The sequence below is a fragment of the Oncorhynchus tshawytscha genome, linkage group LG01 (assembly GCF_018296145.1).
Source record: "Oncorhynchus tshawytscha isolate Ot180627B linkage group LG01, Otsh_v2.0, whole genome shotgun sequence".
In the NCBI taxonomy this organism is placed as follows: domain Eukaryota; kingdom Metazoa; phylum Chordata; class Actinopteri; order Salmoniformes; family Salmonidae; genus Oncorhynchus; species Oncorhynchus tshawytscha.
The window spans coordinates 46,195,095-46,213,729 of NC_056429.1; the positions used below are offsets into that span (position 1 = coordinate 46,195,095).

The 18,635-nt window shown below is 41.9% G+C and overlaps 1 protein-coding gene across 1 annotated transcript; it reads left to right on the top strand.

Annotated features, from left to right (window-relative positions):
• Positions 1-3,009: 3,009 nt before the first annotated feature.
• Positions 3,010-18,520, top strand: LOC112251959 (mitogen-activated protein kinase 1). The gene is made up of 9 exons (XM_024422823.2): positions 3,010-3,407; positions 4,919-5,101; positions 6,483-6,672; positions 7,509-7,625; positions 7,745-7,859; positions 9,061-9,192; positions 10,722-10,831; positions 14,376-14,504; positions 14,653-18,520. Exons 1-8 carry the CDS (start codon positions 3,205-3,207, stop codon positions 14,493-14,495), a joined length of 1,170 nt encoding a protein of 389 aa, XP_024278591.1. The 5' UTR covers positions 3,010-3,204; the 3' UTR covers positions 14,496-14,504; positions 14,653-18,520.
• The last annotated feature ends 115 nt before the right edge of the window (positions 18,521-18,635 follow it).

Here is an 18,635-nt window from a genome sequence, read left to right on the forward strand (position 1 = left end):
AGATATCTACTGCAGCCCTCATTCTCCACATACAACACCCGTTCTGCCAGTCACACCCGTTCTGCCAGTCACATTCTGCTCGCTATCATCCAGACGGCGAGCTCAGTACAGGTGCATCAAAGCGGGGACCGAGAGACTGAAAAACAGCTTATATCTCAAGGCCATCAGACTGTTAAACAGCCATCACTAACATTGAGTGGCTGCTGCATACATACTGACTCAACTCTAGCCACTTTAATAATGGAAAAATGTATGTAATAAATGTATCACTAGCCACTTAAAAAATGCCACTCTATATAATGTTTACATACCCTACATTACTCATCTTATATGTACATACTGTACTCTATACCATCTACTGCATCTTGCCTATGCCGTTCGGCCATCACTCATTCATATATTTTTATGTACATATTCTTATTAATTCCTTTACACTTGTGTGTATAAGGTAGTTATTGTGAAATTGTTAGGTTAGATTACTTGTTAGGTATTACTGCATGGTCGGAACTAGAAGCACAAGCATTTCGCTACACTCGCATTAACATCTGCTAACCATGTGTATGTGACAAATCAAATTTGATTTGATTTGTATGCAGTTTATATTACAACTTCTTGTGTTTTGTCTTAATGATTGTTCTTTAGTAAATAGGACACTCAACAGTGTGTTAGTCCGAGAAACATGAACTGGTTTTATGTTTGTGAAACCTTGGGAGGGTTTGGCAGGTAGGGATATCCTTGTCTCATCGCGCACCAGCGACTCCTGTGGCGGGCCGGGCGGCAGTGCGCACTGTTTCCTCCTTACTTCGTCTCTCCCGAGCCCGTAAGGGATTTGTAGCGATGAGACAAGATAGTAGCTACTAAACAATTGGTTACCACGAAATTGGGGAGAAAAAGACAGAAAAAGCGTGCATCAAAATGCTTTCAGCACAAGCATGCAGGGCAAAAAGTAAGTACACACTCCCTTACTAACAGGATGCAGGCATGCATACATGTGATATTAATATATGAACCTGATGAAATTCACAGTGTTACATATGTGTATGTACGTGTATGGATATATATTTACAACAACAAAAATATATGGGGATTGGAAATGATGCAGACAAATACATTGATGGAAGCAACAATCTTTCCGCAATATTAAGCTGATCCACCCCTAAGAAAATACAATTTTAAAAGCCTATAGATACACTTTCCTACTCGTGTATTACTTCTGAAGTACTTGTAGCGCTGAGTGAAAATGGTTTTGAAATCTCACAGTATCAATTTTTCTGTAGCTTTCTTTTATGCCTGGTTCATTACTGCAAACACCGTCATCTGAGCCAGCCGATTTGCCCGCGGAAACCGAATGTGCACTTGATTTGCTCTCTAGGCATGCCGGGAATGCAGGCGTTTCTCTAGTCTAGACACATGAAATGGTTAAAAACGGTAAAAGTTCGCAAACCCGGCGCGCAGGCAGCTGAATTGAGTGTATCTACCGCCAACAGCCACCATTTTCTCCTTAATTTCGACGTTGTCTCATCGCTGAAACTCCCCGACCGGCTCCTGAGCGGCGAAGGTGTCGTCATTATCGTTAAGTTTTGTACAGAAATGTTGCGCAGCAGTCTCGGGACTACTGCGCGCACGCAGAAGTTTAGAGGGAACATTGGTTGTTTATCCTATCCACTATATTAATATATTGCTTACACCTCCCCTATCTGTGTTAAAATTCGTTTATCAAAACCTTCATGTGATTGTTGTTCATCATGCTTCATACTTGAGTCATTTTCTATTAAGGTATCTTTACTTTTACTCAAGTATGAGTGGAAACAATGAACTTACAATGACCGTGATATAGTGGTGTAAAGTACTTATTTTTGACAACTTTTAGTTTTACTTCACTATATTCCTGAAGAAAATAATTTAGTTTTTACTCCAGACATTTAACCTGACACGCAAAAAAAGTACCCGTTACATTTTGAATGCTTAGCAGGATAAGAAAATGGTCAAATTCACGCACAAATCAAGACAACAACACATGGTCATCCCTTCAGCCTCTGATCTGGTGGACTCACTAAACACAAATGCATCTTTTGTAAATGATGTCTGAGTGTTGGAGTGTGCCCCTGGCTATCCATTAATTTTAAAAACAAGAAAAAGGTGCCATCTGCTTTGCTTAAAAGAAGGAATTAAAAAATATTTTTTAACTTTTGATACTTAAGTATATTTTAGAAATGACATTTACTTTTGATACTTATGTATGTTTAGAACCATATACTTTTAGACTTTTACTCAAGTAGTTTTTTACTGGGTGACTTTTACTTGAGTAAGTTTGTATTGAGGTATCTATACTTTTACTCAAGTATGACAATTGTGTACTTTTTCCTCCACTGCTGTGATATGTGGTTGTCCCAACCAGCTATCTTAAGATTTTTTTATTTAACTAGGCAAGTTAGTTAAGAACAAATTCTTATTTACAATAACGGTCTACCCCGGCCAAATCCTCCCCTAATCCGGACGACGCTAGGGCCAATTGTGTGCCGCCCTATGGGACTCCCGATCAAGGCCGGTTGTGATACAGCCGGGATCGAACCAGGGTCTGTAGTAACGTCTCTAGCACTGAGATGCAGTGCCTTAGACTGCTGCACCACTCGGGAGGCCCTAGGTGAATGCAATAAGTGTAAGTCGCTCTGGATAAGAACGTCTGCTAAATGACTAACATTTAAATGTAAAATGGGTTGTAAAAATACATGAAACATGTCCTGGGTGTGGGGAAATAAAGGTTTTTATCACAATCAACATCACATTGGATCACTTTTAAATGCGGAAGACACATTTCAGTTGAATACATTCAGGTGGAACTGACTAGGTATCCCCTTAACGGAAGACACATTTCAGTTGAATGCATTCAGTTGCACAACTGTATCCCCCTTTCCCTTTTATTTGGGTTCAGTTTAAATTGTTCTATTCAGCCTGCCATCCAGATGGTGGCAGTAACGCATAGTTGGGATGTCAACCGCTGCTAAAATTCCAAAGCAAAGACGAACTAGAAACGAATTCATTTACACACTCTGGAGGGGGGCATTGAACGACTCGTATTCATCCGTCAACGAAACGAACCAAGGAAATATATTTAACATTCCTATCAACCTGAAGTCATTTTTAGAGTTGCGCCAGGCCCCCTCCCAAATATTGACTGAAAATAGTAGATTTCTGGACTGAATCATGGCGGATTCGAGCAACAGTGCTGCTTCGACTGGAGCTACAGGCTCGAATACTGGTGCCGCCGGGGCTGTTGAGCCGGAGGGAGCTACTGGAGCTGCGGGGATCAAGCCCGTGTTGGAGGTGGTAAAGGGGCAGAACTTTGACGTTGGACCCCGCTATGTCAACCTCTCGTACATCGGGGAAGGGGCCTATGGAATGGTTTGGTAAGAGAAAATAAACAATGTTCGCCGTAAAAACGTTGCCTTCAGTAATATATATATATATATTTTTAAAGCCAGCTAAGCTTCGTCTGAAGGCGTTGGCTAGCTCACTGCCTCCCCATATCGCCTAATAATTGACATATTGACAACTAACGTTATCTGGATGTAAACGCACAAGTCTGCACATACCCTTGTTGTGTATTCAATTGCACTTAACGTTACCACTGGTAGTGAAACTATTTATACGTAGTTAACTGGCTAGCTAGCAACAGATTGACAGCGTTTGGCTCACTTAGCTAGCTAACGTTACAGTAGTTAGGTTTGTAGGTAGTTACTAGCTAGCTACGCTGTGTGGTTTTAGTATGTTTTGATGCCCACCTATTGTATCCCAGTAACGTGCACAATTGCATAAAACGAACAAGCTAGTTTCTACAAGACACAGCATACGTCATTTGTAGTACATTGGGGCAAACACCGCTAGCAATCTAGCTAGTTTGCAAACTAACTAGCTATATTATAACCGCAACGCAGGCTAACTTGCTAGCTAAAAACGTTATCTTACAATTAGCTACCTAACTAGCTAAGTCGCTAATAGGCGTGGTTATTATGAGGCTGCCAAAGTCTTTTTCAATACAGGAAGTGGGATGAAGTGATTGCGCAGATCTTTGTAATCTTGATACATTTAAACAGTCCATCGTTCACACAGCATGAGTCGATTTTTGAGCGGTCAACTGTTACTAGCTAGTTAGTTATCGGTAGCTAGCTAACTAAACAGTTCGTTGGTTAGTTAACCAACCTCACTGATCGTACCACTAGTTTTCTAATAGAAAATGTATCGCGAGGCTTTCTGTGCAATGTTGCATAGTGCACAAAGTGGGCGAGAGAATTGTTTAAATAAGCAAGATCAAAGATTGAGTTTATCACGATTTCAGATGTTTTTATTGGTCCTTTTATGGTAAAGGAAACCAGACTTTACAGCTATATGCAGTATCAACATTTTATCTACCTCTTGTAGGTGTATGGATGTCAAGTCAGCAAGGCAAGTTTTGACTTGCGAGCCAGGGCAAGCATTTCTGGCCTTATCCAATTTATCTAAACAATGGGAAAGTGTTACACCATTATTTCATAATTGACATTTTTGACCAAATGCAGAACTTCCTAGGGCACGCCATAGCAAGCACACTCTGAATGTAATCAAAACTGTGTATAGACTGAATATTTATTTTTAATGGCTCAATAACTTTTACATTTCCTTGACAGTTGTATTTACTAAGTTGTCAATTAGAGCCTAACCTTTAATAATTCAATATGAGCCCCTCTTCTGCAATGGTTCCTCTGGTTGTCTCATTGTGCTCATGCTCACGTGTCAGTCATCACTGTGTCCCTATTATAAAGAACTGCCATGTCATATGCAATGTGCTGGGCTTATTGTGCATGTTGTAACTGGAGCCCTCTCTTCCTCATCTCTCCCCCATATCTCTCCCTCTATCTTCTCTCTCCTCCACCCCACGCAGCTCGGCCAATGACGGCATGACAGATTCTCGCGTGGCCATTAAGAAGATCAGTCCATTTGAGCATCAGACGTACTGTCAGCGCACACTGAGGGAGATCAAGATCCTGCTGCGGTTCCGCCATGAAAACATAATCGGCATCAACGACATCCTGAGGGCCCGCCGCATCGAGTGCATGAGGGACGTGTATTCTTTTACCCGGAAAGGGGGATACCTAGTCAGTTGTACAACTGAATACATTCAAATGAAATGTGTCTTCCACATTTAACCCAACCCATCTGAATCAGAGACAAATGGGGAAACTGGCTGGCTCTCTCTGTCTGTCTGTTTATTTATTACTAGTGGTGGGTAGGCTAAATAAATACAACAGAATAGGCCTAATTAAAATAATAGTAATAAAGGAACCGAAATATGCAGGGAAGAGCATGCCCAGAACTCATGGCTGAACAGTACCCGGATTGAAATTGGACTGGGAGAGAAGGCCAAAGTTGTTGTTATTATTATTTTGTATTATTATAATTATTTTTTACACCTGCTCCACCCACCTGCAAAATTACACAAGCATGGCTCCTCGCTCCACTCAGCTCACATGCTCTGGTGTGGTATTAAAAAAATATTCAGCTTTTCTCCACTCATATAAAATGATGTAGAATTGCATGAAATGGGTTTATCAAAGGCTATTTTTTTTCTCAGACCAGCAAATACCTTGATAGATTTATGCAATTCATCCAGGCTGTATCACAACCGGCCGTGATTGGGAGTCCCAATTGTTCCTAACTGACTTGCCTAGTTAAATAAAGGTAAATAAAATAAAAATGCTTTTAGTATAAAGTTTAAAAAACAGTTTCTGAAACTGCATAGCTACGGCTCTGGTCTGTCCAAGGAGTGAGGGTAAATGGTATGCATTTTCTCTGCTATCTACCTTGTTTTAATTATTATTTTGGGTATAGGGGAGGGTCTAAAAAAATTACATTTGTGGGAGGGTCTGGTACAAATATATTTTACTGAAGGGGGGGCCATCCATTTTCATTTAAGAGTTGTCTGATTTTTCTCCAAATATCCCTCATTATAAATAACGTGCAGTCCCTAAATGTTTTGCATGAGTGCAGTATTTCCTTGTTCCTAGGTTGATGACTTAACCTTTGTTTTCAGTGTTATAATTCCATGCAGAAGCATTGTAAAATAAGCAAATTCATTGGACCTGCGCTGAAGCGAAAATTACTTAAAGTAAATGTTAGCAATACAAGGGGGGACTATGTGATATTATTATGGGTGTGTAAAGGCCTTTATGTTTACTAAAACTCCACCAAAAATGTGCACTTAATACAGGGAATTGTTTATGGTCAGGTTCAAATGGATATGTGGTTGTTGACCCCTGGTGCCTGTAACTGTCATATTCCTCCTCATCCTCTGTTGTCTCTTTAAATGCCGCCCCCTGCTGGTTCCCAGCTATATAGTGCTGAATCTCATGGAGACGGACCTTTTCAAGCCTAGATCTAACAGAATAACATGGGTTATGGTTTGGTCCCCCTCTGTTCGTTAGGCTCCTTAACCCCTTGTTTCCCAGCTACATAGTGCAGGACCTGATGGAGACAGACCTGTACAAGCTCCTGAAGACCCAGATGTTGAGCAACGACCACACCTGCTACTTCTTGTACCAGATCCTGAGAGGCCTGAAGTACATCCACTCTGCCAACGTGCTGCACCGTGACCTCAAGCCCTCCAACCTGCTCATCAACACCACCTGCGACCTCAAGGTAATGATAACCAGAATACTACTACTAACCCTATATCTACAATACTACTACTGCTAACCCCAACACTATAACTAACCCCAACTGTAACCTTAAGGCATGGTTAGCTACCCATTGGTCTAAGATCGGGGCTGATATTTATAAAACGTTTCAGAGTATAAGTACTGTTCTATGGTCAGTATTGCCTTGTCAATTCTTTTTTTATTTATCTAGCTAGGCAAGTCAATTAAGAACAAATTCTTATTTTACAATAACGGCCTACCCAGGCCAAACCCTCCCCAAATCAGGACAACGCTGGGCCAGTTGTGCGCCACCCTATGGGACTACAGATCACTGCTGGTTGTGATACAGCCCTGGATCAAACCAGGGTCTGTAGTAACGCCTCTAGCACTGAGATGCAGTGCCTTTGACCGCTGCGCCACTTGGGAGCCTTAACTATTGCCTACCACTGGGCGTGAACTCGTGATACTCAGTGCCGAAGCGTGCTGCTCAGACCACTGTGCTACGGCAGTTCACTAATGGACAGGAGGCACCTGATCCTAGATCAGCACTTTTTCTTTGAGACACTTATGAATACGCCCATGTTTACCCTAGCTATCACCCAATCATAACCATTAGAGAGTGGGGAAATCTAACCTTGGACCAGTGGTTAGGGTCTAACCAAGGTGTGAAGAAAAGTATCTACTCTATAACCAGAAGAGGGCGTTGTGAGGATTTGCTGGCATGAACAGGCCCGTATTTATTCCGCCGATTCTGTTGCAAATAGTTTCTTAAGTTGAAGCTTTGCATATGTGTGTCTACATGCTACTCTGCGTGTTTTAACGAGCCTCTTCCGTCAGATCTGTGACTTTGGGCTGGCACGGATTGCTGACCCAGAGCATGACCACACAGGCTTCCTGACAGAGTATGTGGCTACGCGCTGGTACAGGGCTCCCGAGATCATGCTCAACTCCAAGGTGTGTGTGGACTGTGCATTGATTCCATGTCTGTGGACCATGTTTTCTCTGTCAGGGCTACGCCTAGTCCTTTGTGTATGTGAATTAATGTGTTTGTACTAACTCCGTGTGTTGTTCAGGGCTACTCCAAGTCCATTGATATCTGGTCAGTGGGCTGCATCCTGGCTGAGATGCTGTCCAACAGGCCCATCTTCCCTGGGAAGCACTACCTGGACCAGCTCAACCACATACTGGGTGAGAGAGAGACAGGTTGCGATCCAAATGGCAGCCTAATCCCTATCTAGTGCACTTCTTTTGACCAGAGCCCTAAGGGCCCTAGTCAAAAGTAGTACAATAGAAAGGGAATAGGGTGTGACACTCCCTCAAACCTTTGCATGACTTGCTGTTTTCTGAAATACCCTTTGGAAATATCCTTGACTTTGGCTTCTGTCTGTGAGAAGGGTGGACATGGCTAAACTTACCTGAACTTGCCTTATACACTGAACAAAAATAGATCCTCAGTATCTTGTCATGGTATATCTATGCATTCAAATTGCCATTGGTAAAATGAAATTGTGTTCGTTGTCTGTAGCTTTTGCCTGCCCATACCATAACACCACCGCCACCATGGGGCACTCTGTTGACATCCGCAAACCACTCGCCCACTTCCCGGTACAGTTGAAACCAGGATTCATTGGTGAAGAGCACACTTCTCCAGTGTGCCAGTGGCCATTGAAGGTGTGCATTTGCCCACTGAACTCTGTTCCGACGCAGAACTGCAGTCAGGTCAAGACCCTGGTGAAGATGACAATGAGCTTCCCTGCGAAGGTTTCTGAGAGTTTGTGCAGAAATTCTTTGATTGGGCAAACCCACAGTTTCATCAGCTGTCCGGGTGGCTGGTTTCAGACAATCCTGAATCTGGATGTGGAGGTCCTGTGCTGGGTTGCTTCCATGTGGTCTGCAGTTGTGAGACCGGTTGGACATACTGTCAAATTTTCTAAAATGACGCGGTGGAGAAATTAACATTACATTCTCTGGCAATAGCTCTGGTGGACATTCCTGCAGTCAGCATGACAATTGCACGCTCCCTCAACTTGAGACATCTGTGGCATTGTGTTGTGTGACAAAACTGCACATTTTAGAGGGGCCTTTTATTGCCCCCAGCGCAAGGTGCACCTGTGTAATGATCATTCTGTTTAATCAGCTTTTTGATATTCCACACCTATCAGATGGATGGATTATCTGGGCAAAGGAGAAATGCTCACTTACAGGGATGTTAAACAAATTTGTGCACAAATAAATCTCCTGAAACATGGGACCAGCACTTCACATGTTGTGTTTATAATTTTCGTTCAGTATAAATGTTATATTTCCATTTTCAAAGCATTTCAACTGTTTGCTACCTTGTGTCCTGCTGAACAGGAACCATGTTTAAAGTGTGTGATTGGTTGTGCAGGGATCCTGGGCTCTCCCACTCCGGATGACCTGAACTGCATCATCAACATGAAGGCCAGGAACTACCTGCAGTCTCTGCCTGAGAAACCCAAGGTCCCCTGGAACAAGCTGTTCCCCAAGGCGGACAGCAAGGGTAGAATACACATATACACACATTATTACATTATAGTAATTTATCTTACCCAGAGTGACTTAGAGAGTGCATTCATCTTAGGGTCACTAGGTAAGATCGTTATTGTAAGTAAGACTGTTCTTCAATAAAGCAGCTATTAGCTAAGTCAGTGCAAGAAAGGCAAGTACAACAGCATTGTTTTATTATTTTTCACACACGTATGTGTACACACCTTCCCATGCTAACACACACAAAATGCATACATTCACAGTTTTCAAATGCATTTGCAAGCATTACATGCATACACACACACTCACACTTCCCTTTTCCTAGCTTCACTAGTGGTCCCTGTTTTCCTACTCATGTGTGAGCTTATGGGAATACTGGCTTTTGGTACACCGAGTAGACTTCAACCTAGTTCAAATGGTAACATTAGGTGTCTATCCTTCCCTTTCATGTTGGATTGTGGTATTTATGGATAATCTATTGATTTTGGGAAGAACTATCCATTTAAAGGTCATGAACAGTAAAAATCCTGTTTTTCATTCAATTTGGATGAAACAAGATCCAAGTATGTTGACCAAAGTATGAAAATGACTACATTGATCAAGTTTGATCATAAAGTTGGTGGTCCCCTCCCCCATGTCAAACACTTGGATTCAGGAGGTGGGATTAGTAAGGGGATAGGGTGACATCACCCTAACTAATTGTAATACACCAATGGTAACATAATATTCCCTTACCTAATTTAAATAAGTATAGCCTTGTAACCAACATTGGCGAAGGGTGCCAAACTGTGACTGTTGGGTGTCAGCAAATATATAATACAAATTTTACACTTCATCTATGGCAAAGATACTTGTATGTTTCTCCTTTCATCTGTGTCTGGTGTTAGCTAATTACTGGCTAGCTAGGTCTTCATCTGTGTCTGGTGTTAGCTAGTTACTGGCTAGCTAGGTCTTCAGCCAGCTTGAAACAAAAGGGGGGAAGAGTCATTCAGTTGTCACCACATCCGTCAGTGTTGCTGTGAACCGCATCCCAAGAGACATGCTAAACATTGATGCAATTTCGATGTGCTTTGAGTTGCTTTGTGTCTCACAAAATTAGCTTGAGATGATTTTACTGCAACACGGCCCCACTGCATCCAAGTTGATTTACACACTACTGGTCAAAAGTTTTAGAACACCTACTCACTCAAGGGATTTTCTTTGTTTTTACTATTTTCTACATTGTAGAATAGCGTTGAAGACAAACTATGAAATAACATATGGTGTTTTAAAACTTTTGACCGGTTGTGTAGGTGTTTCAAAGAGCTGTCAGTCAAGGCGAGTTCATGAATGTAAGCTCCCCGGCCCACTCAGTATGTCTTTTCAAACTTCCTGGTAGTTGGCCATGAGGGGGGAGGTAATTCATTTTTCTCCGATGTTGAGCATTTCTATCCAAAACAAATATTATAGCTGAGTAACTCAAAAGGCTTTTACATGGGAATCAGAATGCCTGTTAAAGACCTTTTTAACAACACCCGTCTCTCCCTCCTCCCCTCCCTCCAGCTCTGGACCTGCTGGGCCGCATGTTGACCTTTAACCCTATCAAGCGCATCACGGTAGAGGAGGCTCTGGCTCATCCCTATCTGGAGCAGTACTACGACCCCACTGACGAGGTATGACAGCAGCAGGCCGCCCTCACATACATACACTAGTGCCCTCACATACTGTAGTGCCCTGTCCAGAAACCATCGAAGGCCCTTTTCACATATGAAATTCATTACTCTGGTTCAATTTCCTGAAGCGTTTGAGAATTCTACAAGATATGTTTTGCTTTCACAACGCCTAGAAATAGAAAGCTAGCATGTAAAATGTGGTCTAACGGTCAAAAAGTTCCACGCGGCTCACGCTGTCAAGTCACTACCTGAAACTTTGGTCCTGGATTGGGGTCCCACTACTCCCGCAGGTCCAGGATTTGTTTCAGCCATGGTTCGTTTGTGTTTTGCACATGCTTTATAGCGTGGATCAGTAGGGATGCGCATCTTTCCCTCAAGACATTTAGATTCGTATCTAGATACATGGGCTCTGATACGATACAAGAACGATACATTTTAGTTTGAAGCGATTCAGTTCAGAGAACAAATTGATGTGATACGATTCGATAAACTAACATTTGTTGAATAAACACATTTTCCATTCTAAATAGAAATCTGCTGCTGGATCTATTGAGCTGGGCTTCTCTGAGCTGTATGTATGTGAGCAAGCCTCGTTCAGCAGGTATAGCCAGTAGCTTACATTTATTCCAGTAAAACACCATTTTCAACAGTGTATAGATGATAATACTCTCGCAAATTATATGAGTTGTCACTCAACTATAGTAATAAAGCCTAATATCGCGCAATCCATTTTGGCATTTGAATGCTGAAGGTGCTGTGCAGATGTGCAAGATTCAGGACAGGCAGCCTACCTCGCGTTGGTCAGGGTGTCAGGCTGGGCACAGTGCGCAGTTTGATTAGGATACTGATAGGCGTGTAACGTTTCAACAAACCCACTGTAGCATTGTACTTCTCATATCCGACTCTGGGCTAATGTGATGGGCTGTAACTGCTAAGTAGCTCTCTGTTGCCCTGGCAGTCCGTTCGTACAGTATGTAGTAAGTGCATGGATAATTCATTGACGACTTCAGCTTGCTTATATAGAGTGGGTACTACTTGTTTGCTGAAATGTGTATGAGAGGGCGAAGTTCATAAGCACTTTCAAGAGGTGCTGAAAACACCATATTCTTCTCAACCACTGAGAATGGGTGCATATTTGTGGCTAAAACATACCTATCGCTCTTGTAATTTCTTTGGCCTGGTCAGAATCCGCTGCGAATGGCTGTTTGCTCCAGTGGTAGGAATACTGGGGTGATGTCGGCCCGTCAAAATGAAATCCAATTTTGGTGCCATACACATTTAGCAGATGTTATTGTGTGTGTAGTGAAATGCTTGTGTTCCTAGCTCCAACGGTGTAGTAATATTTAACAATTCACAACTATACACACATCTAAAAGTACAATTATGGAATTAAGAAATGTAGCAATATTAGGACGAGCAATGTCGGTCTGGAATGTATATGTATGTGATGGGATGTATAGACATTATGGGCAGTATGTGGATAGAATATTAGTAGAATACATACGATAGAATTGTGTGTGTATGTGCGCGCGCACACACAGCAATAGTTAAATAGGATGGCATTGACCAGAGTACAGTAATGTACATGTGACATGAGTAAAACAGTATGCAAACATTATTAAAGTGAGCAGGGATTCTATGTACATAGGGCAGCAGGCTCCAAGGTGCAGGGTTGAGTAACCGAGTGGTAGCCGGCTAGTTACAGTGGCTAAGTACCAGGTGGTGATACAGCCCGACAGGATGCATCTGTAAAAGTTTGTTAGGGTCTTAAGGGCCAAGCCAAATTTTTTCCTGATGTTGATGATGGAGAATTCTCCTGGTTTATCGACCCCACCACTCGCCATTGTACAGAACTGGATCCCGGCTGCGTATCACAAAAGGACAGTTTGAAATGCGGCAATTGAAATTAAAATGTTTGCATGGGCACTAGTTGTTTCAACTGAATAGTCTGAAATGTTTTTTTCCCCCAGCTCAGATTGACTCTAGGCATACAACATAACGCAGGCATAGCCTATAGGCCTAGTGTTTTTATATATTTTCTTGAATTTATTTATTTGGGTTCACAGTGCGGACCGAAACGAGGTCCCTGTGCTGAACGGTTCGGTAAGAGATTTTCAGAAGGTAGAAAGTAATATGAGCAACAACAAAATGTGAATCGGCAATTCTGAACGTTTGAATCTATTTTTTTTCTGACGATGCGTGTTGCATTTGGATCGGTTTGGTGTCCGTGGACCGATGCAGTCGTATCTTAAAAATTTGAATCAGGGACTGATGCGTGTCATGAATAGTTACATCCCTACGGATCAGGGTACCAAACGCTCCAGGATCATATGTGAAAGCGCCCTAAGGTGTTATGATTTCGTGTACTGTAGCCTATTTTGTTGTATACTGTTATTACACTTAAGAAAATATACTTAACAATAATATAAACGCAACATGAAACAATTTCAATGACTATATTGAGATACAGTTCATATAAGGAAATCAGACAAATTAAATAAATTCATTAGGCCCTAATCTATGGATTAAACATGACTGGGCGGGGGTGCAGCTATGGGTGGGCCTGGAGGCCATAGTCCCACCCCCTGGGGAACCAGTCCCAGTGAATCAGAATGAGTTTTTCTGAACAAAGGGGCTTTATTACAGAGAAATACTCCTCAGTTTCATCAGCTGTCGTAGCTTTTGCCTGCCCATACCATAACCCCACCGCTAACATGGGGCCCTCTGTTGACATCCTCAAACCACTCGCCCACACAACGCCATAGACTCTGTCTGCCATCTGCCCGGTACAGTTGAAACCGGGATTCATCTGTAAAGAGCACACTACTCCAGTGTGCCAGTGGCCATCTGGTGAGCATTTTCCCACTGAAATTGGTTATGACAATGAACTGCGGTCAGGTCAAGACGCGGTTGAGGACAACGAGCACACAGATGCGTTTCCCTGAGACTGTTTCTTCCTTGCACTAACCCACAGTTTCAGCAGCTGTCCAGGTGGCTGGTTTCAGATGATCCCGCTGGTGAAGAAACCGGCTGTGGAGGTCTCAGGCTGGCATGGTTACACGTGATCTGCAGTTGTGAGGCCGGTTGGACATACTGCCAAATTCTCTATAGTGACGGAGGGGGCTTGTGCTAGAGAAATTAACATTCAATTCTCTGGCAACAGCTCTGATGGACACTCCTGCAGTCAGCATGCCAATTGCACGCTACCTCAACTTGAGACATGTGACATTGTGTTGTGACACAACTGCACATTTTAGTGGCCTTTTAATGTCCCCAGCACAAGGTGCACCTGTGTAATGATCATTCTGTTTAATCAGCTTCTTGATATACCACACCTGTCAGGTGGATTAATTATCTTGGCAAAGGAGAAATGCTCCCTAACAGGGATGTAAACTAATTTGTGCACAACATTTGAAAGAAATAAGCTTTTTGCGCCTATGGAAAATTCTGGGATCTTTCATTTCAGCTCATGAAACATGGGACCAACTTTACATTTTGCGTTTCTACTTTTGTTCAGTGTAGTATTTTCATTGTGTGTGTGTAGCCTGTAGCAGAGGAGCCGTTCACCTTCACCATGGAGCTGGATGACCTGCCTAAGGAGAAGCTGAAGGAGCTCATCTTTGAAGAGACGCTCCGCTTCCAGGCCACCTACCAGGGCTCCTGAGACATAGAGGTACACACGCATACATACTCACATCACTCCATAACGCTTACTAGAGCTTTGAAAAAGATAGGTGGACATTCTGCTCACACATGAAGACACTTTTAGCTGTGACGTTTTTTCTTTTGTCATTTTCATCTCCTGTTCATATGTGTTTCAGCTTTGAAGACGAGTGACAAAGCGAGTCTTGAAACAGGAAGACTCCAAACGACAAGATACAAAAACAACATATATATACAGCATACAAAAAAAAAGGACCAGAAACATTTAACAGTTAGTATTTTCTTATATATATATTTTTATTTCTATCGCGGGGAAGTTGTTTTTTTTGGTGGGGGGACTGTTGTCTACTTAAAGGAAAGATTCACCCATTTTGAATGTTATTTTGTTTATGTGCATCTCACCGACGTTCTATTGATTCCTGGGTTATTTCATGTGTATCCTGAGCTATTGCCAATCAAACAGGCAGAAATTCGGATGGTATGTCGTAGCATTGTGATAAAGCCGCTCTCACTACACTGTAAGTTAATAGGAATTTGACTGTTATATCGCAAAAACATCTATAATACTTGTCAGATTTGGAATACTAGCTGATATCACATGGGAGATTGTCTTCTCTCGAATGAGCCATTGATCATATTTTTGGGATTATTCCTACCTCGAAATATGTAATTAAACAGAGGGTCCACCACATTTCTCCTATTTGTCTGCTCTTTAAGTTGATGATGCATTTCATGGTTCCATTGCGTATGTCAGACTCTGCTCTGCGAGGCACATCGAGCTGCAGGTTAAACATGGTGAGATTGTAGTTGATAGTGCTGTTTGTTTAGGCAATTTTACAACTAACTATTTTACATGCTGATATTGACTCTGGTGTTATTTTGTGTAGCTACATTTTGCTAGCCAGCTTGCCAGCCAGCCCATAAAGAGAGCATTGGATTGTGGGTTCCATTTTCACATGTTGCCACCAACCTTATTATAACAACAAAATGAAACATTTATTCACAAATATATTGTTCTTACATTGACACTGTAAATGATAGGAATTAGTGGTTTTGGGTGGATATTTTCTTTAAGTACTACTGTGCTCATTTTAACCACCATCAGGATACTCTTCCCTCGATCTCTTCTTTAACTGCTTTCTGCGAGGAGTGTGTACTGTTTAAAAAGCAAGACCTTAATCTAACTCCCGTCTGACCGACTCCATTTTACCACTCTTCCCTGTGAGCCTTTGTTCTTTTTTCCCCTCTGTAAATCTGTGCTCTTTCTCTCCATCTCTTTCTCACTAGCCACAGTATATGTTACTGTATTAACCAACACCTTAACTGTCTGTCTTGCTCCATGGAATTGTTTGAGAAAGAAAAGATGGATGGGTGCTGGTTATATGTGTACATACATGGTTTTGTTTGAGTGATCTCGTGGCGGTTTGGTTTGTACACCGTTATTTGAATGTTTATGATCAGTCAGGAGTCGTATTTGTATGTTTTGAAGTTTATATTTGACAATAATTTAATGGTTTTTTTTGGGGGTGGGGGCACTTTTTTTTTTTTTTTTACATTCTTTACTTGCAAAAACAAACATTCTACATTTTACTGGCATGTTGAAGTTTTATATTTCGTTGTCTTTTCTTTAGAAATTATGTATGTTGTTCATCTAAATGAACATGCATACATTCTTGAAATGTACAAAAGTGGCAAAGGGAGAGTGGGATGGAGGCATGGAGAGACGAGAAATGGCTTGAATGGTCTTTGTACGGTAACCCACAGCTGGCTTTCTCTATCCACACTTATAAAGAGGACTTCAGAGTTTTCAGATAGAAATGCATGACCTAGAACATGCAGGATTACCCCACATCTTAGACATGCTGATGTGATTTCCCTATTCTTTCTGTGCTCACTAACACCGATCAGCGACATGCCACAGACCCTCACCGGTCCTTAAATGGGAGGTTAAGAAAAAAACTCCAATCTTTGTTGGAGAGGGGTACCTATAGTATGTTTCTCTTTGCCCAAAACCAAATTCAACTTGAAATCAGCCTCCATATTAGAACATGTTAAGTTCTCTGCCTGTTCTCTGCCATTCCTCCCTCTCTCCTCCCTTTGTGTCTGGTATCGTTTCAGGGAGGACAGTGATCTGTAAATACTGTTCATTTATTTAGTTGTGGAGGGTGGCAGGCAGAATCAGCAGATTTCCGGCTGACATATACTTCAATCTTGTGTTAAACTGATAATGGTTGCCACGGTTATGGTGTCTATGGTAATTAGTGGCTGATTTGCTCTTTGTTTTATGGTGATTGTTGCTCAGAGCTTAACGCATCGCTGTCAGATCTCCGAATGTCACATTTTCCACTCACATCTAACAGTGGACTGCTCCATTTTGCCATAGCACATCCTCAGGCCCTCAGAAGCTGTAAGCCTCTATTCATTGGTAGAAGTGGCCCTACTTTCAGATCTGGGATCAGTTTAGCCTCTCCTAATCCTTACATTTAGTCAATAGAGGAGGCAGAGAGTAAATCTGAGGCCAGGTCTGTGTTCAGTACATTCTGGAACGTTCAATTGAACGCAAGCAATGCTGTACTGAACGACCAGTTGATAAACAGGGAGGGGTTGGGTAACGCTGTCAGCATGGCTACTGCCCTTTTTAAAACGCTGTCAGTTATGAGCAAACACACATCAAAGTGTGTTCAAGAATGTTTTTGGGAAATGTGTCGGTCAGCACAAACCGTTCCGCAACGTAGCAAATGTTAAAGCGAACTGAACGCACCTCTGATCGATCAGTGCATATGTGCAGTATCATCCATTCCACATCCCTCGATTACCAGCCATGCTATACTCAAAGGGCTTTCCCTCTCAGGTCCCACCCACCTTACATTTATCTTGCTTCTGATTGGCTGAGACCTCCCAAACCACATCCCAGGTTGTGCTGCCATTTGTTGACTCATTTCTTTTTCTCTTATTTCCTCCTGTACATTTTTTTCCCTCCTCTCTCAAACTAATTCCCCATCATGGCTAGAAATTATAGCAGATCCGATTTAAAGGTGAGGAGCCTTTCTTGAGTGACATCTGTCAGTCATGTTGGAGGAAGAGGGGTTACTTGCGTCAATCATCTCAATCAGCGCACCTGCACTTTGCCACAGTAACCAAACTTTTTCCCCTTCTGTTTTTTTCTTTCTTGTTTTATTTTTTTTAACTGTTTCTCTTAAGTCAAGACATTGGCTTACTCTTTTGCGGTTAATTACATTTCTTCTTTTTCCTCCCTCTAATCTGCTTGCTTTTCTGGGCAGATTTTTCATGGAAGCTCACTGGAGCTCGTCACACTTTTTATTGAGTGTGTGCGTGTCAAGTGTCATAACACACGTTTGCGGTGTCACACCCTGGTCCGCACTGTTTCATTGTGTGTGTGTGTGTGTATAGTCTGTGGTTGAAACACAGCAGACACTACTCCAATCGGCAGGATGTATGCATGTGTCTCTCTGTGTTTTATTGTTTTGAAACTCACTCCAGAGGCTTTCCCCTTACTTGTATCTGCATGTTTGGATTCTTGTGACTGTCTGTCGTTCTCTGACCAAAAGCTGCTTTACTATCCCCCAACCCCTTTTTACCCCCCTCCCACCAGCGACACGACCCAACTGACTGCCAGTCTCATCGGAGGACCATGCGAATGAACCAACGGGACCATGTTTGCAATACGCAATCACTCACTTTTTCACAGATACACACCATTGCACACCACATATGCACACACACAATACATAAATAAAACATGCGTAGTCAGACAGGTTTCTAAATAATGTCCTTTTTTAATTAAATGGCTGTTCTTATTATTATAGTGAGTTGTTTATTTTTTTTATACATAAGGGAGTTTTTTTTTTAATTAATGTTTTTATTTCTCTTTTTTGTTTCACTTATGGTTGTGCTATAACTAGTACTGTTTTCACAGATATGAGCCTATTGAGGGTTATCGTCTATGAGTATTATGAATTAAACAATTATATACATATAATAAATACAATTCCTGATACTGGTAAACTGTCTGTTGGTTTTCTTTGTCTTATGGTCTGTCCTTGTTCGTGGTACTGAATGGCAGTGTGGACAGCGTTATAGAAATATCTTAGGGTAACAGTGAATTTACCAGTAATATTTG

Excerpts from the sequence above, each read along its gene's own strand:
- LOC112251959 (XM_024422823.2), top strand. The coding sequence starts at position 3,205 with ATGGCGGATTCGAGCAACAGTGCTGCTTCGACTGGAGCTACAGGCTCG. Across the intron at positions 3,408-4,918 it reads GGGGCCTATGGAATGGTTTG|CTCGGCCAATGACGGCATGA; the intron begins GTAAGAGAAAAT and ends CACCCCACGCAG. Across the intron at positions 9,193-10,721 it reads CCCCAAGGCGGACAGCAAGG|CTCTGGACCTGCTGGGCCGC; the intron begins GTAGAATACACA and ends CCCTCCCTCCAG.